Source organism: Zootoca vivipara, chromosome 3 (assembly GCF_963506605.1).
Source record: "Zootoca vivipara chromosome 3, rZooViv1.1, whole genome shotgun sequence".
Classification (NCBI taxonomy): Eukaryota; Metazoa; Chordata; class Lepidosauria; order Squamata; family Lacertidae; genus Zootoca; species Zootoca vivipara.
The window spans coordinates 22,374,586-22,399,996 of NC_083278.1; the positions used below are offsets into that span (position 1 = coordinate 22,374,586).

The 25,411-nt window shown below is 43.0% G+C and overlaps 1 protein-coding gene across 1 annotated transcript in view; it reads right to left on the bottom strand.

Annotated features, from left to right (window-relative positions):
* Positions 1 to 24,302: 24,302 nt before the first annotated feature.
* DLGAP2 (DLG associated protein 2) overlaps positions 24,303 to 25,411 on the bottom strand; it is a 365,596-nt gene continuing 364,487 nt past the window's right edge. Inside the window, exon 14 of the mRNA XM_060272460.1 lies at positions 24,303 to 24,521. Within this exon, the coding sequence (XP_060128443.1) occupies positions 24,303 to 24,521 (219 nt within the window). The remainder of the gene's footprint in view (positions 24,522 to 25,411) is intronic.

Below are 25,411 nucleotides of genomic sequence, written 5' to 3' on the forward strand. Positions count from 1 at the left end.
TTTCTTGCTCCAGAGGTGGGATCTGAACCAATGGCTTCAAGTTAAAAGAAATGAGATTCCCACTAAACATCAGGAAGCACATAAGAGCAGTTTGACAGTGGAATGGTCTCCCTTGGGCATGGGCATGGCCAGGATTTCTGTTGAGGGGGACAGCCAAAGTTGTTGAGCTCTTTTAAAAAGGAAATCCAGTTTTTTCCCCCAAATAGGACATTGTGGGAGGCAGGCTTCTGCTGGGAGACAGAACCTCAGAATACTTTCAATGCTTTTCAGTGATATTTGTGGATCTAGGAGGATTTGGCCCATGCCCTCGGGAGCTTGTGGTCTCTCTTTTCCCGGAGGTTTTCAAGCAGAGGTTGGCTAGCAATCTGCCATGGGTGCTTTTATTTGAGATTCTTTCTACTCTACAATTCTTTGAGAGGCACTGTGCCTCTGAATAGGAATCACCGGAGAACTAATGTGGCAGTGGGCCATATCTCTTGTGTCCTGCTTGTGGGCCTCCCAGAGGATTGTGGGAAAGAAGATGCTAGACTAGACAGACTTTTGGTCAGATCCAAGATGGCTCTTCTTCTGTTCAGTGCAACTGACGGAATGGAGTGGGGGGGGTGGTGTCACACCCTCAAAAAGGCTCCCCTAGCCAACCAGAAGGAGTTTGCTGGGAGTATGTACCTTTGTGTTTCCACCTGGGGCCTGTTAAACTTATTGGGGCCGTCTTAAATCCACATTAGCTGGGGGAGGGGAATTGCACTGGCATTTTGGTGCCAATGATGTTGTTTACATACTGCAAAAACAAACAAACTTGTAAGCCTGCACCAATCCTGACTGGAAGCACCCTCAGAATCCTCATATGACTTTCCGTAGCATCTTTAAAGACAATCTTTTCTCATATGCCCCTTTCTTTCTTTCTTTCTTTCTTTCTTTCTTTCTTTCTTTCTTTCTTTTGCAAAGGGCCCAAGAAGAGGCGACAAAGTACTGCCCTCTTTAACATGCCCCTTGCATTAATTTGTTCGTTAAAAATCAACATGGCATATTTTCCTCCTCGGCGCTTTTTCATCTCTCTGACCTCCAGCTTGACTTGTCACTCAGGACAACTGCGCTCACAATCAGTATAAAATTCGGACATCCTGTAGTGTAAGCAGATAAATCATAACATAATGAAGATCAGGAGTGGCGCTGAATTACTGCCCGTGATTCTCTTCCGAAAGGCATTCACTGCAGAAAGTAATTATTATTTCATTCTAGGCGAAGACGTATCACCATACTTCCTGTGCAGATAGTATAATAATTTTCTGAGGGGTGGTGCTAGCCTGTATTCCTGAGTCCTTCCTAATTCCTGGAACTGGCAAGGATTCAGTTGTTGGAATAGTCAGGCCAGCTTCTTGGTAATGGCCTAAATATGGGTCATTAAGGTACGGTAACAAAGGAAACAAAACCTCAGATATGCAGATGACACAACCTTGATGGCAGAAAGCGAGGAGGAATTAAAGAACCTTTTAATGAGGGTGAAAGAGGAGAGCGCAAAATATGGTCTGAAGCTCAACATCAAAAAAACCAAGATCATGGCCACTGGTCCCATCACCTCCTGGCAAATAGAAGGGGAAGAAATGGAGGCAGTGAGAGATTTTACTTTCTTGGGCTCCTTGATCACTGCAGATGGTGACAGCAGTCACGAAATTAAAAGACGCCTGCTTCTTGGGAGAAAAGCAATGACAAACCTAGACAGCATCTTAAAAAGCAGAGACATCACCTTGCCGACAAAGGTCCGTATAGTTAAAGCTATGGTTTTCCCAGTAGTGATGTATGGAAGTGAGAGTTGGACCATAAAGAAGGCTGATCGCCGAAGAATTGATGCTTTTGAATTATGGTGCTGGAGGAGACTCTTGAGAGTCCCATGGACTGCAAGAAGATCAAACCTATCCATTCTTAAGGAAATCAGCCCTGAGTGCTCCCTGGAAGGACAGATCGTGAAGCTGAGGCTCCAATACTTTGGCCACCTCATGAGAAGAGAAGAATCCTTGGAAAAGACCCTGATGTTGGGAAAGATTGAGGGCACTAGGAGAAGGGGACGACAGAGGACAAGATGGTTGGACAGTGTTCTCGAAGCTACGAACATGAGTTTGACCAAACTGCAGGAGGCAGTGCGAGACAGGAGTGCCTGGCGTGCTATGGTCCATGGGGTCACGAAGAGTCGGACACGACTAAACGACTAAACAACAACAACAACAAAGGAAGTGGCTCTGTACCTCCCTCAACTGGCTAGTAGTTAGAAGGACAAAAGCCAAAGTTGTGTTGTGTATCAGAGAGCTAGAAGCTAGAAGGAGGCAGCAGGCTGAAGCCCGTGAGGAAGAGACATGCTTGAATTCTGCTGGAACCCAAGGCTTTAGCTGTGGGAGAAGCAAGAATTTATTGGGGTGCTGTATGTTTTTTTTTAATAATATTTTTATTAGTTTCCACACACAAAAACAAAATAATTACATTAAAGAAAAAAATCATAAAATAAAACATTTATAACAACTGTATACACAATCAATATTACAGTGGTACCTCGGTTTACAAACACAATTGGTTCCGGAAGTCTGTACTTAACCTAAAGCGTACTGAACTTTCCCATTGAAAGTAATGGAAAGTGGATTAATCGGTTCCAGACGGGTCCGTGGAATACTCAACCTGAAGCATACTTAACCCGAGGTATGAGTGTACATACAGTGGTACCTCGGTTTACAACCACAATCAGGGCCGTCTTAAGCATATCTGGCGCCGTGGTGCGACGATCCCTCTGGCACCCCGCCCCGTTTCTCAACGCGGCTGTCTGGCGGGCGCAGTGCGGCGCCCCCCTGGCGGCCTGGTGCCCTGCGCCACCCAGCCTGGCCGTAGGGCCGGCCCTGACCACAATTGGTTCCCGAAGTCTGTACTTAACCTAAAGCGTACTTAACCTGAAGCGAACTTTCCCATTGAAAGTAATGGAAAGTGGATTAATCTGTTCCAGACGGTCCGCAGAGTACTTAAACTGAAGTGTACTTAACCCGAAGTATGAGTGTAATTGGTTCTGGAAGTTTGTACTTAAACTGAAGCATACTTAACCTGAAGCGAACTTTCCCACTGAAAGTAATGGAAAGTGAATTAATCCGTTCCAGATGGGTCCGCGGTGTTTGTAAACCGAGGTGGTTGTAAACTGAGGTACGACTGTAATTGGTTCCTGAAGTCTGTACTTAACCTAAAGCATACTTAACCTGAAGTGAACTTTCCCATTGAAAGTAATGGAAAGTGGATTAATCCGTTCCAGACAGGTCCGCAGAGTACTTAAACTGAAAATACTCAAACCAAAGCGTACTTAAACTGAGGTATGACTGTAAATCCACATTGTGGGATTACTTGCACCCCCCAACTTCCCTCTGCTCCTTCCCTTGGTTCCTTTGTATTATCTTCACTCATGCATGTCAATAAAATCTTTATCTTTAATTACCTCCAATTTAAACATTGTCTTTCACATTACAAGTGTTTTTTTTAAAGAATCCTGCTAATGTGTTACCTTGCATACATTGCTTTTGTATGCAAGGTCTTACAAATACAAATACAAAAATACAAATAATACAAATACAGAAGACCTTATTAGGGTGTTATTGCTGTGAGCACCTCCATTGTGGGCTCAGACTGTATATAAATGTAAAGGAACCATGTATCCTAAAGATATCAGTTTCTGCTGTCCCTCATTCCAAAGAAACCCAACCCCAGGTAAGTGCCTGAAATTTTGCACCATTCAGAGTTGTCCAGAAATGTCCCTGGGACGTCCCTATTTTCATCAGAGAAATGTTAGTGGGTATGGAGTTATGTGACCCCTGAGCCAAGGAGATAAGTAACTATGCAATATCTTTAGAAGACATCTGAAGGCAGCCCTTTATAGGGACGTTTTTAATTATGTTTTTTTATATGTTATACCCAGTCAGGTGTGTGGGGTACAATTATTATTATTTATTATTATGGAATAGGACGTCCCTATTTTCATCGGAGAAATGTTGGGGTGTATGCACTCTGATTTAAACAATGTACTCAACCACTGACCTGAACACTTTCCCCAAACAACTGGAAGTAAGTCTCATTGAATTCAATAGGCATTCCTCCAAGGAAACATGAATACAGTTGCAAGGTCACTCTGAAATCCATCACAAACAACCTATTCTCTTCCCTTCTATTCTATTCACATACTAATCACCTTTCTTAAGGTGTACCGTTGTGAAAGAGCTCAGGTATCCCTATTAAGTCACCAAGCCTTCACTCATACAGCCAAATTAGCATTGTCAAAGCAAACATTCAACTAACTGGTTTTTGTTAGAATATCGGGGTGACAGTTTTGTCATGCACACGTCATCGGGCTGGGTAGATTCTGTGTGTCCTACCCACCAACACACCTGTACTCACCTGTAGAAATATCGGAAAGAGTATGAGTTTGTTGCAAAACTGATGAAGACATTAGCCGAACCTGTTACAGCATGAAGAGGACGCCACAAACTGTAGCAGCAACTCAGCAAAGGCGTCGGTAGAGCAGGAGACTCTTAATCTCAGGGTCGTGGGTTCTAGCCCCATGCTGGGCAAAAAAGATTCCAGCATTGCAGGGGGTTGGACTAGATGACCCTTGTGGTCCCTTCCAGCTCTACAATGCTATCAGTCATATTCCTCACCAGGACCAAAAGCCTCCACGGCGGGAATAGGGAACCCATGGCCCTTGAGAAGCTGCCCTGATGGCATCATTGGCCCTGATGGCTGGTGGGAGTACCATCACCTCTTTTTTGCTGCCCATGGCAGACATTTTGTGCTGCCACCCAGGGCAGTCTCGAGCAGGTCGGGCGCCCTGGCGCTGAGGGGCGGAGATCACACCGCGCCACCGGGGCTCTACCCATGACAGTTTTATGAATATATGAATACTGGTACCTCATTTTGTTTTGTTTTTAAAAATGTAAAAATGTAAACAAAATAATGAAAACACCCAATTATATCAGTGCCTCTACGGTATTTATACACATGTGAATCTTCAGAATTCAAAAACACTTTTCAGCTTTGAAACAGGCACTCCTTTTATTGAGAAACAACGCAGCTGTTAAGTCATAATTGCACCTTAGTGAAAAATCCTGAAATTCTTAAGAGATAATCCAAATTTATGCCAGGCCCTAGGATTACTCATGTGTTGTCAAGTGGCTACTGTACCTTGTAACCACATACTCGCGTTTTCAGCTAGCCTATCAATATCACCTTCTCAACCTGTTGTAGCAACATTATAAGGCGAGGGGAATTGCGTCAGCCTAGGATTCTATCTCAAGCACTGAGGGAGAGATTGGTATCATAAACCACAATTGGGTGAGAATTCTGCCTGTGAATATCCCTGTGAAATGAACGTGAGTTGTGAAACCATAAACTCCTCAGAGCTCTTATTTAATTCCTGCCTTCCAGATGAAGGATTTCTCTGATGTGGCAACTTTGGAGGTGGTTTATGAGAGAAACTCCCTTTGCACATCAAGAAGAAACAGTCATAGGGTGCCTCTTTTGCCTCAGAAAACATGCGAGAGCAGAACCATTCTCCTCCCATTAAAAGAGCAATTCAGATCTTATGAAAACGGGGGAGGGGGGGTTATGACAAGAACAGCAGCAAACCAACATGGCGGAGGAGATCCACCAAAATCAATGTGGGGTTCTTTTCAGTGTGCTTTTAGAGCCGAGCAAACTATGGTTTGTGACTTGCAAACCCTGATTTGATGTAAGAGCAATCCGTTTTGCACTAATTAGGAAGTAGGGAGGCAGATACCTTTTTTTCAGACCCATAAGATAGTTTGTTCTGCCCTTTGTAAATATGGAACAAATGGTTTTGACTTATTATTGTCAGTTGTACCGATGTGTTTTACCTGCTTTGCTTTTTTTTTTTTACATTATATTTTATTGCATATGTTATTGTATTGTTTTTGCTATTAGCCACCTTGAAGAACCATGGATGAAAAAGTAGAATACAAATCAATCAAACAACTTTTAGTAAGAGAGGTGGAGGGGAGACTGAAGAGACAGTCCATGGCATGTCCCTAATAGTTCGAAGAGTGGGAAAATAGATCCATTTTAACTGGTTTGGGAAACTCCAAGGTAGCGCCTGTCCTTCTTGCAGCAAGCATGTAATGTTAGACACACATGCAGCCAGCTGTGAGTAGCCTGACTGAGCCAGCATGCCTAGAAATATATTAGCATATAATATGCACATGGACATTTAAAGGTGTGTGTCATATGCTGCGTACAGGAAGCACCTGAAATCACCCCTATTGTTTTCCAGAGCAACTGTGAAGAGTGGATCAGCCTTAATTTCCTGTGTGGTGAATCTGCCCTTCTGAGAATTAGGTCGCATTTTGTTGTTGTGTGATATAATCATCCTTCACAGCTCGTTATAAATGCTAACTAGTACAAGGTCCGCACACATGAATTACGCACTCCGTGGAATGACATCATAACAACTCTCCAACGTTTCCTTTCCCTGAGCATACGACCCGATCGATTTCGCAGAAGTACATTTATGACTGACCTGAATCTGGGGAGATACACCATAGCACTTACAACTGTTCAAAGGGCTCCACACACATTGGGCAGTAGTAATCCTTATTTTTATTTATTTTGTAACTTTTATATACCGCTTGATTGTAAGGCGAAAAACCTCAAAGGGATTTGCAAGAAGACTGAAACAATAAAATTATCCATAAGAACAGTTAAAAACAGCTCTGTAAGGTAGGTCGCTATTATCATCCCTGAGTATTGCTAGGAAATTGCTAGGACATGGTCTAAAACCACTGAGCCTCTTGGACTTACCGATCAGAAAGTTGGCAGTTCGAATCCCTGCGACGGGGTGAGCTCCCGTGGCTCTGTCCCAGCTCCTGCCAACCTAGCAGTTCGAAAGCACACCAGTGCAAGTAGATAAATAGGTACCACTGCGACGGGAAGGTAAACGGCATTTCCGTGCGCTCTGGTTTCCGTCATGGTGTCCCATTGCACCAGAAGCGGTTTAGTCATGCTGTCTGTGGACAAACGCTGGAGACCCAATTTTAGGAGACCCTGCTGTAGATCATGGAATCAGTGTAGCTGACATAATTTGATTTTTAAATATGAGCTAATATTTGGCCCTTGATAGCACTAGTATCAGGTCCAAAGATTAGTAGCAATCACATAGGGATGTGACCTAGAAGGTATAAGTAATTATCCTGCTTTCCTAATGCTGTACTTAATGTAAAGATCAGCACAGTAATCTTGCATTACTATCAAAGTATGATTATCACCACCTATAAAAAAGAATGAGTTCCACATAGACAAGGCGCTCCTCTTCCAAAGGTGAGGTCAAGGTTTGAAAACATGCAGATAACAAGTTAGTCATTTCTTGCTAGGGCCATGTGCTCTCAACTTCAAAGCTAATGAAGCAAACAGAATCGTGAACAGACAGGAACTTGCAGGAAATAAACAGTGGTAAAAAGGAAGAAAGATCAACAGTCATATCCATAGGGAATCGTTGCCCCCAAATAGGTTGTGTAGCTCACAAGATCCAATGGGATCCTCTCTTTGCTCCTCTTCAACCAGGTCTTCTACAGCCTTTTAAATGTGTCTCTGGGAAGGGGGGGTTGTTGTTTTGCTATTTTGTTTTTTTCCTGATTTACCATACCCTCCAACATTTTTCCCAATGGAAAATAGGGCGCTGCTCTGCAACGGGCGGGCTTAGCGCGCAGCACTGCTGCCGAGGGCGCTGCTGTGCGGCGGGCGGGCCTAGCACGCAGCGCTGCTGCCGAGGGCGCTGCTGCACGGCGGGCGGGCGGGCCGACGCCGTGGCGCCTTGCGCCACCCAGCCTGGCCGTAGGGCCGGCCCTGCAGCCTATTGTTCTTGCACATGTGTAGACTGCCAGCTCAGCCAAGCTTCTTGGTAACACCTGACCCAGCTTCCAGGGCTGAACGCGCATGGATTTGTTAGAAAATCAGCAGTAGTGCTGATTAGCTATTGGGAAGAGCTGATTTAGCCCTCCTGCTCTCCATTTTACCACCACCGAGGTAGCAGCGTGCTTGCTAATTGTCTAAGGCCAGGGCACATAAAATGCTTAACTCTGCATCATGTTTTGCATTTCTTTTCTCTCTACCCCCATTATATTTATTAATATTACAAATTATTACAAATCAAACCAAATTAAAATTAATACAATTTCTTAAAATAAGGTTTCCCGCTCCTGTTCTGAACATATGATCATCATTTCCTCACGTTGCCTATCATTTCTTATTTAGAGTCAGGCGGCATCCTTCACTTGCCGTTAAATCATCCTTCCAGTTGGCTGCTTTTTGCTCCTTACAAACAGCACCTCCATTACATCTTATAAATAAGTAATCCATTTCACGTGTGTAGTCCTTTATAACGTGGTACCTCTGGTTGCGAATGGGATCCGTTCCAGAGGCCCGTTTGCAACGTGACGCAATTTGGCGCTTCTATGTATGTATAAAGTGCGATTTAGTGCTTTAGAGCATGCGCGCGCGCCAAACCCAGAAGTAACCCGTTTCGGGACTTCCGAGTTTGGTGCATCCGTAATCTGAAAAGACGTAACCAGCAGCGGATGTAACATGAGGTATGACTGTATACAATGTTGTTCCAGACCTGGTGTGCCGGGAGAGTTAATTACTACCTTCCACTGTTCAGTTCTTTGCAGTGCTAATCTGGATGGTACAAAGTCACATTCTATTCCCTCCACTGACCACCGACTACCATACAAGCTGCCACCATATGTAACTCATAGAGTGCATATCCAGTCTCTGCCATTAAAATTCTGCTTTAGAGTTCTTCCTCGGCACACAGTTAAAAACAAGACCTTTTCTCTAATTCGGCCTCTCCACCAAACCTGCTTGGGAGCAGTTCATTCTTTTTTCACTGCACCAACAGCATTCCTAGTCCAATCCAGGAATAACTTTAAATAAAGTCCATTCAGCCTCGGTTGTGGTCTGGGGGGGGGGAGGGCATAGTAAAACCTTGTTAAATTCATTGTTGAGCAAAAATCAGAAGCCTCCCCCCTCTTTTCTGAGGCAACAAACAGAATAACGTAACAGCGGCTATGAACGTCTCTTTCTCCAGCAAAATGAAAGAGACGTGTGTAGCCGCTGTTGTGTTTTGCATTTCTTACACACAAGGTGAGAGCTGCCTTCTTTGCTTCCCCTGCTACCCCCCCCCACATGTAAAAGAAAAATGCAGATATATTGGGGGGGGGGTTAAAGCAGATTATGAACTGGCCCAGCACTCCAACTGATGCATGTCTCAATTCGTAAAGTAGCCGTGAGTGAGATACTTGCTCTATTGCAGGAATGGTAAAGGAAATTGGCATTCAGGTGATACCGAGATGATGGGGGGAGAGAGAGAGAGAGAGAGAGAGAGAGAGAGAGAGAGAGAGAGAGAGAGAGAGAGAGAGAGAGAGAGCACGAGAGCTCTACAATTTGATATTTATTGAGCAGAAACATCTCAAAAGGAACCCTAAACCTAGTAAGCGTGGAGTTTTTAACACCTGCCTCTAATTTCATTGAAAAAGGGTTTGCCATCACCTCTTATTTTCCATGGCCAGAAAGGCAAGAATCTATGTCAAAATGAAGGTTCTGGTGTCACAATTGGCGTCTGATGGGACTAGGAACATCCCAAATGGCAAATGCTCCAACAACATGCAGATATTACTTCGGTTATTTCAGGTGGGAGGATCAGGAGGGTTTGCATTGTCTGTCAGTGTCATCTGGATCCAATTTATGTGTTTGGACACAGGCAGGTGAAACGATTATGAAGTTACTGTATATGCTACCGTATATGTGTTAGTGTTTCAGAGGCTCCCTCTGCTGGTGACTAGTATTCACAGCACCTAATTGAGTCACCTGGGTGAATTTGAAGGCAGCATTGCAAGGTCTCCAATTACTTCATTGGCCTTTTAAAGACCTACCCATTCATTTCATTGCAATGAGCTGGTTTATGCACTCACTTCTTTCTCTCCATTGTAGTGGATGGGGAAACACAGGACTTCTGGATATGCATTCTCTACCTTGCAATATCGTTGTTTCAGGCTATTACTCTTTTTAAAAAAACCCATTTAGAAGGATTTTAGGAAAGGAATACCCTTGGGTAAACTGTGTTAACTTACAGCACCTCCTTCTGGTTACGATAAAGGAGAGTGCTCCTTTTATTGCTTATGTGTTTTGAAATCACAGATACTCCCATAAGGTATCACTTGTTTCACAAAACAATTGCAACATTGAGATTTCAGCAGTTTCGCTCCCTTCCTTGGTTGTTAAAAATAAAAGAAGGGGTTATTTTCTTAGTTCATATTTCTGGTTCATATTCCTTTGTAAATCACTTATTTATTTTATTATATCCTGCTTTTCTCCAGGTGCAGGGCCCAAGGGCAGGGGGTCAGAACACGAACTAAAAACCGAGGCAGCTAAAACACACACAAACCAGTTATAAATATTTAAAAGGAACTAATAAGTTAGCATGTTAAAAAACAGTACTGAATCAAAACAACTTGTAACTATTTAAAAGCACAAGTACAACACCCACCAGTCAAAGTCTCTGCTGCAATAGCCATTTAGTGACCAATGACCCATTTAAATAAAAAGGCCTTTGCCTTTTATTTAAATTTAGTTTTAACTAAATTTAGTTACATGTTCTTTTAAAAAATGGGCCAAAGTGATCATAAATAAATAGCAAAAATAATTTTTAAATACAGGAAGCACACCCTTCTGAGTTTACTACTTAAACAAATATTTCTTACAATTGGCATTCCAGTGTTATGTTTTTAATCCATGTTTACTTGCCATTAGCCAAAATGCATATCTATCTTGTGCTTTGCTGTAAGAGACTATAGCTTGAGGCACTGTTTCTCCAAACCAGCTTCACACCGGTCAAAACCCTTAAGCTTAAGCCATTCCAAACTGGTCTTTAGCCAAGGTATGAACACTTTTTCATAGATAAGCGGTTCCCAAACTGGGAGATCTTCATCCAGGCAGTCCACATTAAATATTCACATTGACTTTTCATTCCCTGCCGCAGGGAACTAGCGATGTTACTATTTTTTCTAGGTTTTTTTTTTAACCCTTCTGTTTGGTGGAAGAGTTAGAGCACTTCCAAATTCATTCATTGGGGGAGGGGGAGGGAGCATAGACCGTCAAAACTGTTTCCCAGCCAAAGAAGGCACACAGTAGATAGTTAAGCATTTATTGTCAAAATTAACACTTATACTGCTTTGGATACTACGCACAGCAATGTAGCGACCAGGCAGCTGTTCACCTGCTCTATGGAACATTTGCAGCAACAGTACATAAACAACAGTCTACCGGTACATACCTTTCCTGATGGGCTGTGTGCATGCAGCTGGAAACTGCTCCGTGGAACTGTGTGGAAACTTTCTCTGTTCATCCCTTTCCCATTCCTTCCTAGTTCTGGGCAGTGCTATTTTTCTGGTAAAAAAGAGGTGCTGGAACGCACCATGAACACCATGCTATCCTATTCTCTTAGGATAGCAAGGCCACCCAACTGAGAAGAAGAGCTTGGATTTGATACCGGTATCCCGCTTTATCACCACCCGAAGGAGTCTCAAAGCGGCTAACATTCTCCTTTGCCTTCCTCCCCCACAACAAACACTCTGCGAGGTGAGTGGGGTTAAGAGATTTCAAAGAAGTGTGACTAGCCCAAGGTCACCCAGCAGTTGCATGTGGAGGAGCGGAGACGCAAACCTGGTTCCCCAGATTATGAGTCTAGTGCTCTTAACCACTACACCACACTGGGAGGTGCCGGAACAGAGTTCCTGTGAGTTCCCCCTGAAAAAAGCCCGTGTTCTTAGGGACAGTGGTGCAGCAGAGGATGGTGAAGCATCTAACAACAAACAACAACAACAACAACATCTATACCACACCCATCTGACTGGGTTGCCCTTCACTTGCCTGACCTGCTTCTTCCTCCTCCTCTTCTGACCCATCTTGAGCTCCACCATCCAGCTCTGAAGCTTCCCGACTCTGATTCTTGCTTCCTGACTGGTACCCCCCCCCCAACAGACAACTGTCAGACTCCGGCCCTCCTACCCTGGGTGCCCACTCGTCAGTGGTTTCCAGTCCCTGACATGGATATTTACTGCTTACATGGCACAGAAGTTAATTTACTGGGGTATTGTCAGGGACTGCACAGAGGAGGAATGGTGGAGACCAGCCTGAACCTTCCAGAGAAGAGGGAGACAGTAGAGATCTACAACAGTGGTTTGTGGGAGGTAACAGCTTAGAGGTAGATGAGGGGCAAAGTTGGGAAATAATGGGAGAGGAGGAGGAGGCAGAGCTGCAGCAGCTGGCGGACACATTATCACTAGAAAGCGTCCCAGACCCACCCCCTCCCAGAACTCGGAGAGCAAAGGGCTCAGAGACAGATGGCCCTAAGCAGCCACCGTAAGGTGAGTGTTGCTGTTGACAAATGTGGAAGGAAGAGAGAAGGGGTGTGTGTGGAGATTTATTTGCAGCAACACCATTACTCCAAGAGGCTGCATTTCTAAGCCTCTCTCTGTGAATACTGAATAAACAACATTGGTAAGAACTTTTCTCGTCTTATTCATTCCTGGCAACCTAGCGTGGTTTCCCAGCTCCAAATGGCCCTGTGGTGGGGCACAGTGGCGGAGCTTCATGCTCTGGCACCGGGGGCGGAGAGCAGGCGGGGGCAGGGCTGGCGTACGTCCCAGGGGTGGGGCGTGGCACCTGCAGGGGCATGGCATGGGTCCAGAGGCATGGCACGCTGCCTGCGGGGGTGGGGCCCCCAGCGTGGGCAGAGGGTAGCTGCGACGGAACCATTGGGATCACGCTGCTGGGGTCAGGGCGCTCCCCCCACTCCTTTTCCTCTGCCAGTGGTGGGGCATTCAGACTGCTGGCTGCTTACACTAGAACTGAATTCAGCTCAGGGAAGCATAGACCCTCCAAGTGTCCCAATTTTCCAGGGATGTCCCTGATTTAGAGAAGCCATCCCAGTTTCTGATTTGATCCCGGAATGTTTGCTTTTCCTTAGGATGTCCCTATTTTCACTGGAGAAATGTTGGCGGGTATGCAGTTATCTGACCCCCAAGCTGCCTGAAGGCAATCCTGTATAGGGATGTGTGTTTTTTAAGTTTAATGTATTATTATGTTTTTATATACAGTGGTACCTTGGTTATTGAACTTAATCCATTCTGGGAGTCCATCTGACTCCCGAAACCATTTGAAAACCAAGGTGCGGCTTCCGATTGGCTGCAGGAGCTTCGATTGGCTGCAGGTTGTTTGTGTGTGTGTGTGTGTGTGTGTGTGTGTGTGTGTGTGTGTGTGTGGCAATTGAGGGGAGGAGATAGGGAGAATATGGGAAAGTTTTGCTATGGGAGCAGAAATCTGCCTATGCAAAATTGGAGTTCACCCGAGATACGTACGTGAGACTTTATATCTGATTCACGATCTGTCAGAATAGCTTCTAATTTCTGGTTATTGCATTGTTCTCCACGGACAGAGGCTGTGTTAATAAAGAGCAGAGCCAATTTTCTCAAAAAATTTAATTGCAGAATTATTTACAGGAGATGATCATAAACAATACAGGAACCAATTGATAGAGGCAGCTTCAGAAAAGAGCCGGGGGGTGGGGAGGGGGGTGGGGTGGGAAAAGAGTGACACACATTTTGTTTTTCTCCTTACAATTAGCTGAAGGCAAATAGAGGATCATGAAAAGGAGTAACTCAAGAATAAAACAATTTGGCAAAGATGTCCCAAACAAACAAATAACCAACATTTTTGGTAAATAAGAAGGTATTACCGAGAAGCAAGAAATTATTGGAGCAATGAAACATCATACTGTACATTCAGTTTAGGTATCCTGCATGCTACTTAACAGAACTTCTCAAAAGAACCATAAAAGCATGAGAAAGAGAATTACATAAAATAGTTTTTTAACTCTAGTGAAGTGTAGATTTATACAGATGGCAAATATTTGGCACTCAGTTCATCCTCATTGTTGATATGATTTCTTATGTGTCTATATATATATTTATATCTTTTATATATAATCATATATATATATAATTCCTTAACGATAAACTAAAGAGCTAGTTTCCTGTTTCTAACATTCCTTGAAATTCTATAGGAGGCATTTAATTTACTCCTCAGGCCACACTTGAATATTTTGGCACATTTACATACTAGGTGAACCTATGAGTTTATTTCGGTACAGAAGAAGGCTGTACAGCAATAGTGGCTTTTTTTGTTTTTGTTTTGTTTTTACAGGAAAGAACCGTTCTAGAGTAGTATTATTTGCACTGTTTCAAAGGGATTCCTGGAAGAAGAAGAAAATCAATGGATGGAATGGATGGAATAATGTGTACATGTCGAGCCCTTTGAAAGTGAAATGAAGACAAAGATTAAACCTCAGAGGTAAATCAATGCAGAAATACGAACGGAGATTGCACAAATAGTTATGAACTAAGAGGCGGTGGCAGGGAAAGGAATATACAGCTACTGAGTACATGTGAAATTATGGTAAATCAGGAAATCCCAACCCACATTTGTTAGCAACAGCTCAAGCCTATGTATACCCCAGACATGGATAGCTCAGTTGGCTAGAGCATGGTGCTGATAACACCAAGGTTGCAGGTTCGATCCCCGTATGGGACAGCTGCCTATTCCTGCATTGCAGGGGGCAGGACAAGAGGATAATCTACAATTCAACAATTCTAGGATAAGTCCCACTATGTCCAGTGGGGTCCACTCTCAGTTAAGGGCGCATAGGGTAGCAGCCAAAGTGTAGAAGACATTATGGCTGCAATCCTATGCGCACTTATCCAGGAGTGAGACACATCAAGCACAACAGGACTCACCCCTCAGTAGACAATTGTACTGTAAGGCTGCAATCCCATACCCACTGAACTCTGGGGGGCTTACATCTGAGTAGACGTTCTTGGAATTAGAAGAGTTTTGCCGAATTAAGGGAGTTTTACAAAATGCACAGTCCAATTTCATCATTGGTTGCATTTGATTATGAAAACAGGTGCTTTTTCTGATCGATCTAAACTGAAAACAAACAAATGGAGAACCCATTTGGTATCGAGCATGGCCTGTTCGGAAGGAGCAAATGGCTACTTTAGACAATATTCCCATGTTGCCAAACAAAGACTTGCCTGGCTTCCGTTCTTTGTCTCATGTCAAGTCTGTTAGCTTTTGCCTAGTATCAGGGCCAGTGCTATCCTGAGGCAAGCAATCGCCTCAGGTGGAAGGTGTTCGGTAGAGGATTAGGGTGGCATTCAACCCTGTTTGACTTCAAGGAGATCCTCTGAAATTAACGAACGTAACTGAGATAGGGCCATTAATTTCAGTGGGTTTGCTCTAGCCAAAGTTTAGCTAAATACCGTCTTTAATACGGTACTCCCCAGCCGCCACCTCGGACACTCATGCCCCTGAATGCTTGACCTTCTACTGCCACTGCTACCTACCCTCCCTCCTTTTGAGGCTCCTGTGGCCTCCTCCCCGCCGTCCCCTCCCTTTCCCCATTTGCCACGGCGGCTACAAATTCTGCTTTAGTTAGAGTTGGAATTTCGCCGCTTTCAATTAAATCTAAAAGAGCATTTCCACCCCCACGGAGGCAAAGCAGTAACCGTGCAGACATCCTCCTGGCTATGCTGCCCCAAATACCTCGCTCAGGGCGCGGTAGAGAGGAAGGGGGAGCCCCAAATGAGAAACTGCTGGTGCAGCTGTCACTGCTGATGAGAAAAAAAATGGAAAGGGAGAGAATGCACAGGTGGCGGCAGTCGAAGAGTGTTTAGTCGGGTGCCTCAGTGCCTTGTGTTGAACCTATGAAACCTCCCAGCTTTTACACCAGGACAAATAGACTTAAGGTTGAACATCTGTGTATGTCAGACCCCTCAAAGTGTCTCTATTTTCCAGGGACATCCCTGATTTAGATAAGCCATCCTGGTTTATGAGTTGACCCCAGAATGTCCTGCTTTTCCTGACGCTGCTCCTATTTTCATTGGAGGAATATTGGAAGGTATGGAGTGATCTGACCCCTGAGCCGTCTGAAGGCAATCCTGTATAGAGAACTGTGTGTGTGTGTGTGTGTGTCTATCTATCTATCTATCTATCTATCTATCTATCTATCTATCTATATTGGAAGCTGCCCAGAGTGGCTGGGGCAACCCAGTAAGATGTGTGGGGTATAAACAGTAAAATTATCATCACGGACTGGGACATCCCTACTTTCATCAGAGAAATGTTAGAGGGTATGGGATGTCAGTGGCAAAAGTGGCAATTGGGCATCTACTGTAGCTGCCATTGGAAAGGGGGCAAACTCCTAAATCAATGATTCAGTATCAGGGACAGGTTGCAATAGAAAAGAAAAAGAGAGGGAACTACATTCATTTTTGCTGCATCTGTGAATATCACCCCTCCTCCGATTTTTAAATTAATCACTTTTCCATGTGCAAGCTCCCACTTTGCCTTTCATCTTATTATCTAATGTAACCTACTTTCTATAGAAGGGGGGAAAAGTTCCTCCCTTTGGCCTTCAAGCCAGGGAAATGTTTGCTACTTATTAAATTTTCAACTGACTAATAATATACCTTGCCGAGTACCTCAGTCCCCAAAGGGAGATTCATGCATGAAAACAATCTCCCTAACATGGTTTTCTCGCAGAGACTTTGTTTGAAATCAGCCTCATTATCCTTTAGAGAGCCCTTTTGTCACAGAGGGCTTTCTGTGAAGCAGCAGCTGGCTCCTAGGGGTGAACCAATACATTTTGCTGCCCGAGGCAGAGTTCAATTGGTTCCCTCTCCAGGGTACACAAGTCAAGTCAAGATATTTTGGCATCTGTGGCAGAAAACCCCACAAGCACCTGTCCCCCACCCTCCCTGGCAGTAAACATGAAACAAAGAACCAACAATTTGCTGTCTTTTCAGAACACCCCAAAATCAGCTGCCCGAGGCAGGAGCCCATCTCTAGTTGGTGGTAGAGAGGAATATGCACTATAAAAAAATGAATGCAAGAAGGAAAAGAAATATTAGCAAAAGTTCAAGAAATGAAAAAACAAACAATAAAGGCAAGAAAAAAGAGAAAAGGACTGTGGGTAAAACACTATGGTATCAATACCCCCTCCTTCTACCAAAACTCAATATATCCCTAACTGCATGAGAGATGACAAGCTTGCAGACTGCTGCCCAAACCATTTATTAGGCTCAGAAGAAGCACCCAACACCAGGCGCTAGGTCTGGCGCCAGCAACCAACTGGGGCAATTGTTGGGCCTACATGCTTAGGCAAGGCCTACCAGGGCTGCCACCTACCCTACAACTATCTCCCTGCACTGTTGCCCCAACGCTATAACTGCCTGGCAGCACTGTGACACTTTTGAAAGAGAGCTGTTTATGCTCTGATATGCTCTGTGGAGCTGCCATCTCACTTTGCCCCAAATGCAAGATGGCGGCTATCTGGCACCAGTTGGAGCCGGGAGCCGCACAAAAGCACTGCCACCAGGTGAGGGCTCTAGAGGGCGCCACAGCTGCAGTGCCTTGGGGGGCACCGGTGGCAGCAAGTGGTGGCCCAGGTCCCACTGAGGCTCAGTACAGACCCTGCCTGGGGCTACAATTTGTCAGCCACGGTGCCAATCATTTGTACAGGGGGAGGAAGCAAAGGACAAATCCAGCCCTCTGATTTCTCTTCCTGCCCATCACAGAACTCTGACCTGGATCACTGAATTGGATTTGAAGCCTAAGAACTAACTCTGTGCTCATGACAATCTTCTCGTAGCCGGGATACACATGCAGGTGCTTGCTGCCATGAGCAGATAGAGGTCTCTGGCTGGATGAGAGCGAGGAAGAAAAGAAAATGGGGAAAGACAGTAAAGAGCCTTTCTGAAGGCTCAGGCACTTTTAACTCATTCCAGCACAATGCAACCATACCTAAATCCCATCGAAAGCAATGGGGTTGAATTTAAGGGCAGGCTGAAGTTGCTTTCACTGGGAGCTTTAGGTGCAAATAGCATTCTCTGAGTGCACGAAGGTTCCTTGCCCTGGTCAAACCATTGGTCTCTCCAGCCCAGCGCTAATGACTCTGACTGATGGTAGCAATCCAAGGTTTCAGGCAAAGTCGCTTCCCCAGTCCTGTGACCTGGATATGTCAAGGATTGATCCTGGTACTTTCTGCACACAAGGGATCTGTTCTGCCACTGAGCTGTAGATCATTCCGACTCATGCACATTTTCTCTCTCTCTCAAAATTATTATATAACTCCCACACTATTAATAATAAAAAAATTCCTTCAGTAGCACCTTAAAGACCAACTAAGTTTTTATTTTGGTATGAGCTTTCGTGTGCATGCACACGAAAGCTCATACCAAAATAAAAACTTAGTTGGTCTTTAAGGTGCTACTGAAGGAATTTTTTTATTTTACTTCGATCCAGACCAACACGGCTACCTACCTGTAACCAGAACTATTAATAATGTTAGTGATAGCCCTATCTAACCATAAACAGAGAACTGAAGGCTACAAACACAATAAAAAAATCTCTGACCAAGCAATCCTATGTACCCAAGTGTGTGTGTGTGTGTGTGTGTGTGTGTGTGTGTGTGTGAGAGAGAGAGAGAGAGAGAGAGAGAGAGAGAGAGAGAGAGAGAGAGAGAGAGAGAGAGATTCACAGCAGAGCATCTGCTGCATCTATTGCCCTCTTGACTCACTCCAGCCAGGGCGGAAGTTGAAGAGGGTGGATTTCCCCCCAGATTTCCCCCCACTCCTTATCCCACAAATTTCCCTTCCTATTGACATCAATGGAAGGGGAAAGGAGGACGCCCTTTCTGCAGGTGTGGCAAGGGAAGGAGAGGCCTTTGGATCCAGAGGTTCCAAGGTCTTCTTTGACCATTTGTGGCTCTACTGCCTCTGGAACATGTGCAGAGTGAGGGTAGCATAGCTTTACCAGTGTCTGCATAATCATAATCATTGCCCTCTAATAAACAAACTCATGGGGTGAAATGCATAGCCGTTTGGCAACAGGGCCATTCCAAAATAACACAGAGGTTTCTATGTACTAGGGGGACTCCTAAGATACACAGAGGTTTGGAGAGAGAGAGAGAGAGAGAGAGAGAGAGAGAGAGAGAGAGAGAGAGAGAGAGAGAGAGAGAGAGAGAGAGAGAGAGAAGGACCTGTGAGCATCTAGGACAGGCACCCCCAGACTTCGGTCCTCCAGATGTTTTGGACTACAATTCCCATCTTCCCCAACCACTGGTCTTGTTAGCTAGGGATCATGGGAGTTGTAGGCCAAAACATCTGGAGGGCCGCAGTTTGGGGATGCCTGATCTAGGACATATGGAGTGCAGAGGTGTCAACTAATGGGAGTGTGGGGAGAAGGGGAGAAAAAAGAATCAACCCGCTCAAGTCTATAACTGCTCAAGATCCTGGGGGACAGCGTAGTGTTGTGTGGGAATGTGTGCCACAAGCGACTCGTGTCCCTGCACTGTGCGATGTTTCAGGACAGCGGGAAAAGAACACCTTTTCCTTTTCCTGTTCTCCATATTCCTGCCCTCCCTATAGCTTTCAACTCTCAGATTCATGGCATCCCCAAACCTAAGCCTCTAGCACTATATAGAAAATTTGGGGGGGAGGGGGGACAGTGACCCTCATTCCCTTCCCTTTTCCTGTAAGTCTCTGTCCCCCTGAGGCCTGAGCTATAAGGTTCATATGGCAGGTTGGATGGAGTGAGAAAAGAGAGGATGTTTTCTCACCCTTTGACTAGAATGAGCAAGCCCCTTCATGGTGGCTTGCCTGGGGCCACTTCAGTGGGCACATATCTGCACATATAGCACTTTGAATGATAAAACAGCAACTTCCACAAGCCAAAGCATTTCCCGTGGTAGCATCTTCTACATGAAAGCCACATCTTTACTCTGAATTACTTTAGCCGATTCTCGAGAATTCACTCCACGAGAACCATCATGCGCTTCGTTTCTGAGGACCCGGCTTGGGAGTTACAAGACACAGTTTTTGGTTTTTACACTCAACGGCATCTCTATCCTTGCACGTTTATTCAATAAAGGCCATTCTGACCAATCGAGTAGCAAACTACCAAAACACGTGTATTTGAAGGGTGGGCATATCTCTCTCAATGGCAAAAGAAATAAATGAATAAAGATGACTACATATGGCTGACATACAGTGGAATTCAAATGATACAAACTGCAAGCCAAAAAGCAAGTCTGGAATATTTTCTAGCTTAGCCCAAAATAATTTGTTCCATACCACCTGATACTATGCATATTTACTCAGAGGTAAGTCATGGTTTTCCCTATGCGACTTATTCACAGGCGTGTGTGTTTAGACCACAGCTATAGTGTAATTCCTATTACTCAGAAGTAAGTCTCATTGCATCAATGGGACTAATTTCCATTTGTGTATTTAGGCACTGTAATCCTTTGCATGCTTACCCGGGAGGAAGCTACAATGGACACATACTATAAGTTTGTGCTATTAGTCAAATGTGAAAACCTCACAGACTATGAAAGAGCAACTAGGCTGTAGTCCTACACCCACTTGCCTGGGAGTAAATCCCCTTGAACTCAAGGCGATTTGCTTCTGAGTAGACATGCACAGGACTGAGCTGTTAGCCAGTCTACCTAATATTATTTTGTAAACCTTAATTCTCAAAACCGGAACCTCACCCTTGTCTTGAAGAAGGAACTGAAAATTGTACATTTTCAACACTGCCGCAGTACACAGTTACATTTCATATCTCTATTCATACAACAGACTTAAGCTCTAGTAATTTTCTCTATGTAATCTCCGCCATTTCTTCTAGACTGGGGCTGCTTGACTTGCAACGTTACGACAAACATCAATTGCAGTTTCCTACCATCCAACAAATTAAAAGTAGTACAACACATGACGAAGCTTGGCTTGTGACCTGCCATTATTCATTTCATATTCCCTGTACAAAATGAAAACGGATATATATTGCACTTAAAAACTTTACTTGTGAACAGGTAACATTTTATCAGAATCAGCAGAAGGCATATGGTTTTACATTTGAAAAATTCTTCTTTGGAACAGAAGTGGAACAAACAGGGGGCATGGGGGCACACACAGAGGCAAAGGGTCCCATTCAACATCATTGCATGAACAACATGCAAAATTAGCGTCTCACTTAACAATGGCCTCGTTTACCTTTTATGTGTTGTGCCTTCCTTACTAATAAAAGTGTGTGTGTGTGTGTGTGTGTGTGTGTGTGTAAACATGGCAGTAAAATAAATAAGGAAATAAATAAGAATGCTTCAAATCAAAGGTTTCGCCTGCACTGGAAGTTAGCTTCCCTTTAAAGAGGTTTCCATAAATAAATAGAGATAGGGCCAAAATGCATTTCATGTTGATTGAGTGTGATCTTGCATGTGCACTCATGTTTCCTTTCTGCTTGTGTGTTTATTCAGAGTTCTGTGCAATGCTGTCCACTTTTTGGAGGCAAAGGAAAAATGCCTGGCTGATAATGTACAAGCCACAGAAACACCCCAGTGCAGATTCACCCTCGCAGCACAAATCCCCTGAGCATAGCTCTTGCAAAATGAGTTCAGATTGAACGAGGTTTTATGTGCAAATAATATTTGATGAATTAGACGGTACACTTAATAAGTGTTGACTCTTTAAAAACTGTTTAGCTTTGCATGTAGTATATACAGTACGGGGAATCAAATGCAGATTACCTTATTACCACCCGGCCCTGATTTACATAGGATTACTCAAAGGAGAAAAGCACATGTGATTTGGCAACATCTGTTTTAAAAAAATGAGATAAAAACATATCCATAGCCATAATAGGGAAGTGGTGGGACAAGGAAGAAACAAGCAAGATAGGTATTTCTCAAATCTGCTGTCTCTAGGAAATGCATACTCTGTTCCTTTACTTTCATGTAAATACTTCTAATTAGCAGTCCCACTTGAAACAAAGCATCATTTTTTAATTTGCCTAGACCTGCAAATATGCTTGCATTGGAAACAGAACAATAAGCAGCATTAATATTATACACTACCCATAAATTGATGTACAGAAACTCTTTGAATGCTCTAGGGAAGGGGATATCCTAATCTTTACAGAAGAATAGTTTAGGATTAGGATTGTTATTGTTAATAATATTTTTATTTTTTTGCATTTTTAGTGATATACATTCCTCTTGGTTTTTTGCTTCCAAATTCAGTTTTAAGGCTATTTGGTAAAAATCTACATAAGAGATCAGGCTCAACTAACAGTGTCCTCTCCTTTCTCAAACATTCAACTCTAAAGATTCATATCTCGAAGCTAAACATGCTTATATCAGCTTTGCCCTAAAATAAGAACGCATGCGTAACAAAACACATTGGAGGAAAAGGGATGGGGAGGGGGGATGAGAAAACCCATTTTCAGATCTGCTTTAACCTCCTATAACTTCTAGCATTTTCAAGCTGAAGGGCTTTGCAAAGTTACATATTTAAAGTGCTCATCAAAGTGAAAAACCAAAGTGCTGTAGTATAGTTTAAGTAGCTGTTCTGCCTATGGCTAATAAATACACATTGTTCAAATAAAACCGATAACAGAATTTTGTCTCATGGATTTCATTCAGTTTTGATATTTTTTTATATTACATAATCCTTATTTCAGGATCTGTGGGATATGTTTTCTTGTGTCTTCAACAGAAAACATTTTTTTTAAAAAAAACAAAACCACACACCTAGGATCATAACCTTTGGGAAGGTAATTACATTAGATTAAATCTATTATAGTGTTTATTTCATTCCAGAACATTTTTTTTCCTAGCTTGTGTCTTGGTGTTTATCAAGGGCTTGGAGAACAAACTTCTTTTCTTACATTCCATAGCTAGAAGTCACTCCATTCCTGAAATTGCATTCTTTAAGTCTGAAACAATCAAGACACTTTTCCTTATGTTTATTTTTTTTTTATAAAAAAAACTAATACTGCATAGGGGGGAAAAGAATTATGGAAAAAAATACAAACGTAAGTCACAGTTCACCTTTCACCTTAAGATTACCATTTAAACTGAGATATACTTACCACTCACATTCATATTTTCTTAAACTGGTTACAACATCACAACTGGCATTTTAAACAAGCAAAGGTTTTTTTTTGTTTTGTTTTTTAAAGGATACCCTGAAAACTCAATTGATATAGCATTTTGAGACTTCAAATATTACACGTCATGTAGCATCGCTTTTGAATTTTTAAAGAAATCATGTTTCAAACGAAATAGATACTTTTTTTTTTAAAGAAAAAAACCTGTTTAAAATGTAGTGAATGTTCCAAAGGAGTTAAAATCGAACTTTTTCACATCTTGTTACAGAAGATCTAAACTCTTAAGGCTTCCCTCTTCCCTCTTTTTAATTACTCAAGTCCCACACTTTTTGCATTTCTTCTTCTGACTTCGGGACGCTTCTCCAAGTGGATGTTTCTCTCTGGGCTGGACTTCCCCAATATGAAAATATTTCCATGCTTCTTTGTTCCTGTTGAACGTTGGAGGTTAATGGCTGGATATCCCTGTTCATCTCCAAAAAAAAAAAAAAAAAACTCAACTCAGTATGAGATGATAGGCCCTCTGTTATTTTGCAGTAACAAAGATGAGCAGAATGGGAGAGCACATGGGCAGAAACTTTAGCCAGATACAAGGCAAGGGACTAGAAGAGGAGAAAGAGATGGGTTCTTTCTTTCTTTCTTTCTTTCTTTCTTTCTTTCTTTCTTTCTTTCTTTCTTTCTTTCTTTCTCTTGACATTTGTAGCACCTTCTACTTGGAATAGCTAATGCCTCTGGTGAACGGTGAGATGCACCCAATTGAAAGTCTGTTATTCTTATCCCTAGATATCACATAATTTATAAAAATATAAATAACCAAAAAAAGAAAAAAGTAAGCTGGGTTCCATCTCAAGAGGTGTTTCTTGTCCTCTGAGAACATATTGGATAAGTAAGGTCTCAACAAGCCCTATCCTTTGGAGCTGATTGTTCAGTCTGATAATAAATACCAAAAGGAAAGGGAAGGGAAGAAGGAAAGGAGAGAGAAACGGAGAGAAAAGAACAGCAGTTCTTGCAAGAGGCTCAGCAAATTCTGAGGAAATCGAAAGCATTCCGCTGTGCACATGGCACAAAGGACACGACACCAAGGATCATTCAGTAGGGGAAAATGTGACCAAAGGCAGGGGGAAAATGAGCAGGGAAGAGACAAACTGTACAAGCGTTTTGCTTTCATTTTGTCTTTTTTTTAAAAAAGATGGAGAAACTATGCAGTGTTCTAGTCCTCAAAGCCTTGTTTGGGCCTCTGGGATATAGATCTCGATGCTGTCTGCACGCTCTGTGGCTGAATTCTGCCGGAAAGAGGCCGCTCGCTTCGCAGCCATGAGCCGCCTCCGGGCTTCTTGGCGCTGTCTGTCAGGCAGGTCTAGAGACTTCTCTCGCGTGATAGGGAATTTTCCTTTGGGGGGCTTCTTTGGTACTGGAGGAGGAACCTTTCTTTCTTCCTAGAATGAGTATTGAAAAAGAAGAATAAGAATAAAAGGAATTGAACAAAGAAGCCAAAGAACATCAAGCGCTACTGTAGGGCAAGTTCCGACATTTGCTAATGCTTCCGTGTGAAATGTTACATGTCCATGCAGTTGCATGGAGGAAGTTGTTGTTGTTGTTGTTGTTGTTGTTGTTGTTGTTGTTGTTGTTGTTGTTGTTGTTGTTGTTGTGTGTCTCTATATCTATCTATCTATCTATCTATCTATCTATCTATCTATCTATCTATCTATCATCTATCATCTATCTATCTATCATCTACTGTATCTATCTATCTACTGCATCTATCTATCTATCTATCTATCTATCTATCTATCTATCTATCTATCTATCTATCTATCATCTATCTATCTATTATCTATTATCTATCTATCTATCTATCTATCTATCTATCTATCTATATCTAATCTATCTATCATCTATCTATCTACTGCATCTATCTATCTATCTATCTATCTATCTATCTATCTATCTATCTATCTATGAATGAGATATGCAATGTCCATACTCCATAGTTAAAAAACCTTTTACTTTCATAAACACAATGCTTTTTTTCCTAAGAAAATGTTTAGGGGTACTCTCATTTCGACTCAATAAAATCACCATTTTATAGTTCAAATTGGGAAAAAATAAATACAGCAAATGGACATAAGTACTGTACAAAGATTCAGAAAATGTTTAGGGGTACCCTTTGCGTACCCCCAGAAAAAAGCACTGCATTAACATATAATTTAGAAGAATATATTTACAATATCATGCTCAGGTTTCTCCCTATTGATGTTTAGGGATCTCCTCTGTTTCACATCAGAAAGATCACACTAAACACACACTGTCGTCAGCTGTATCCTGA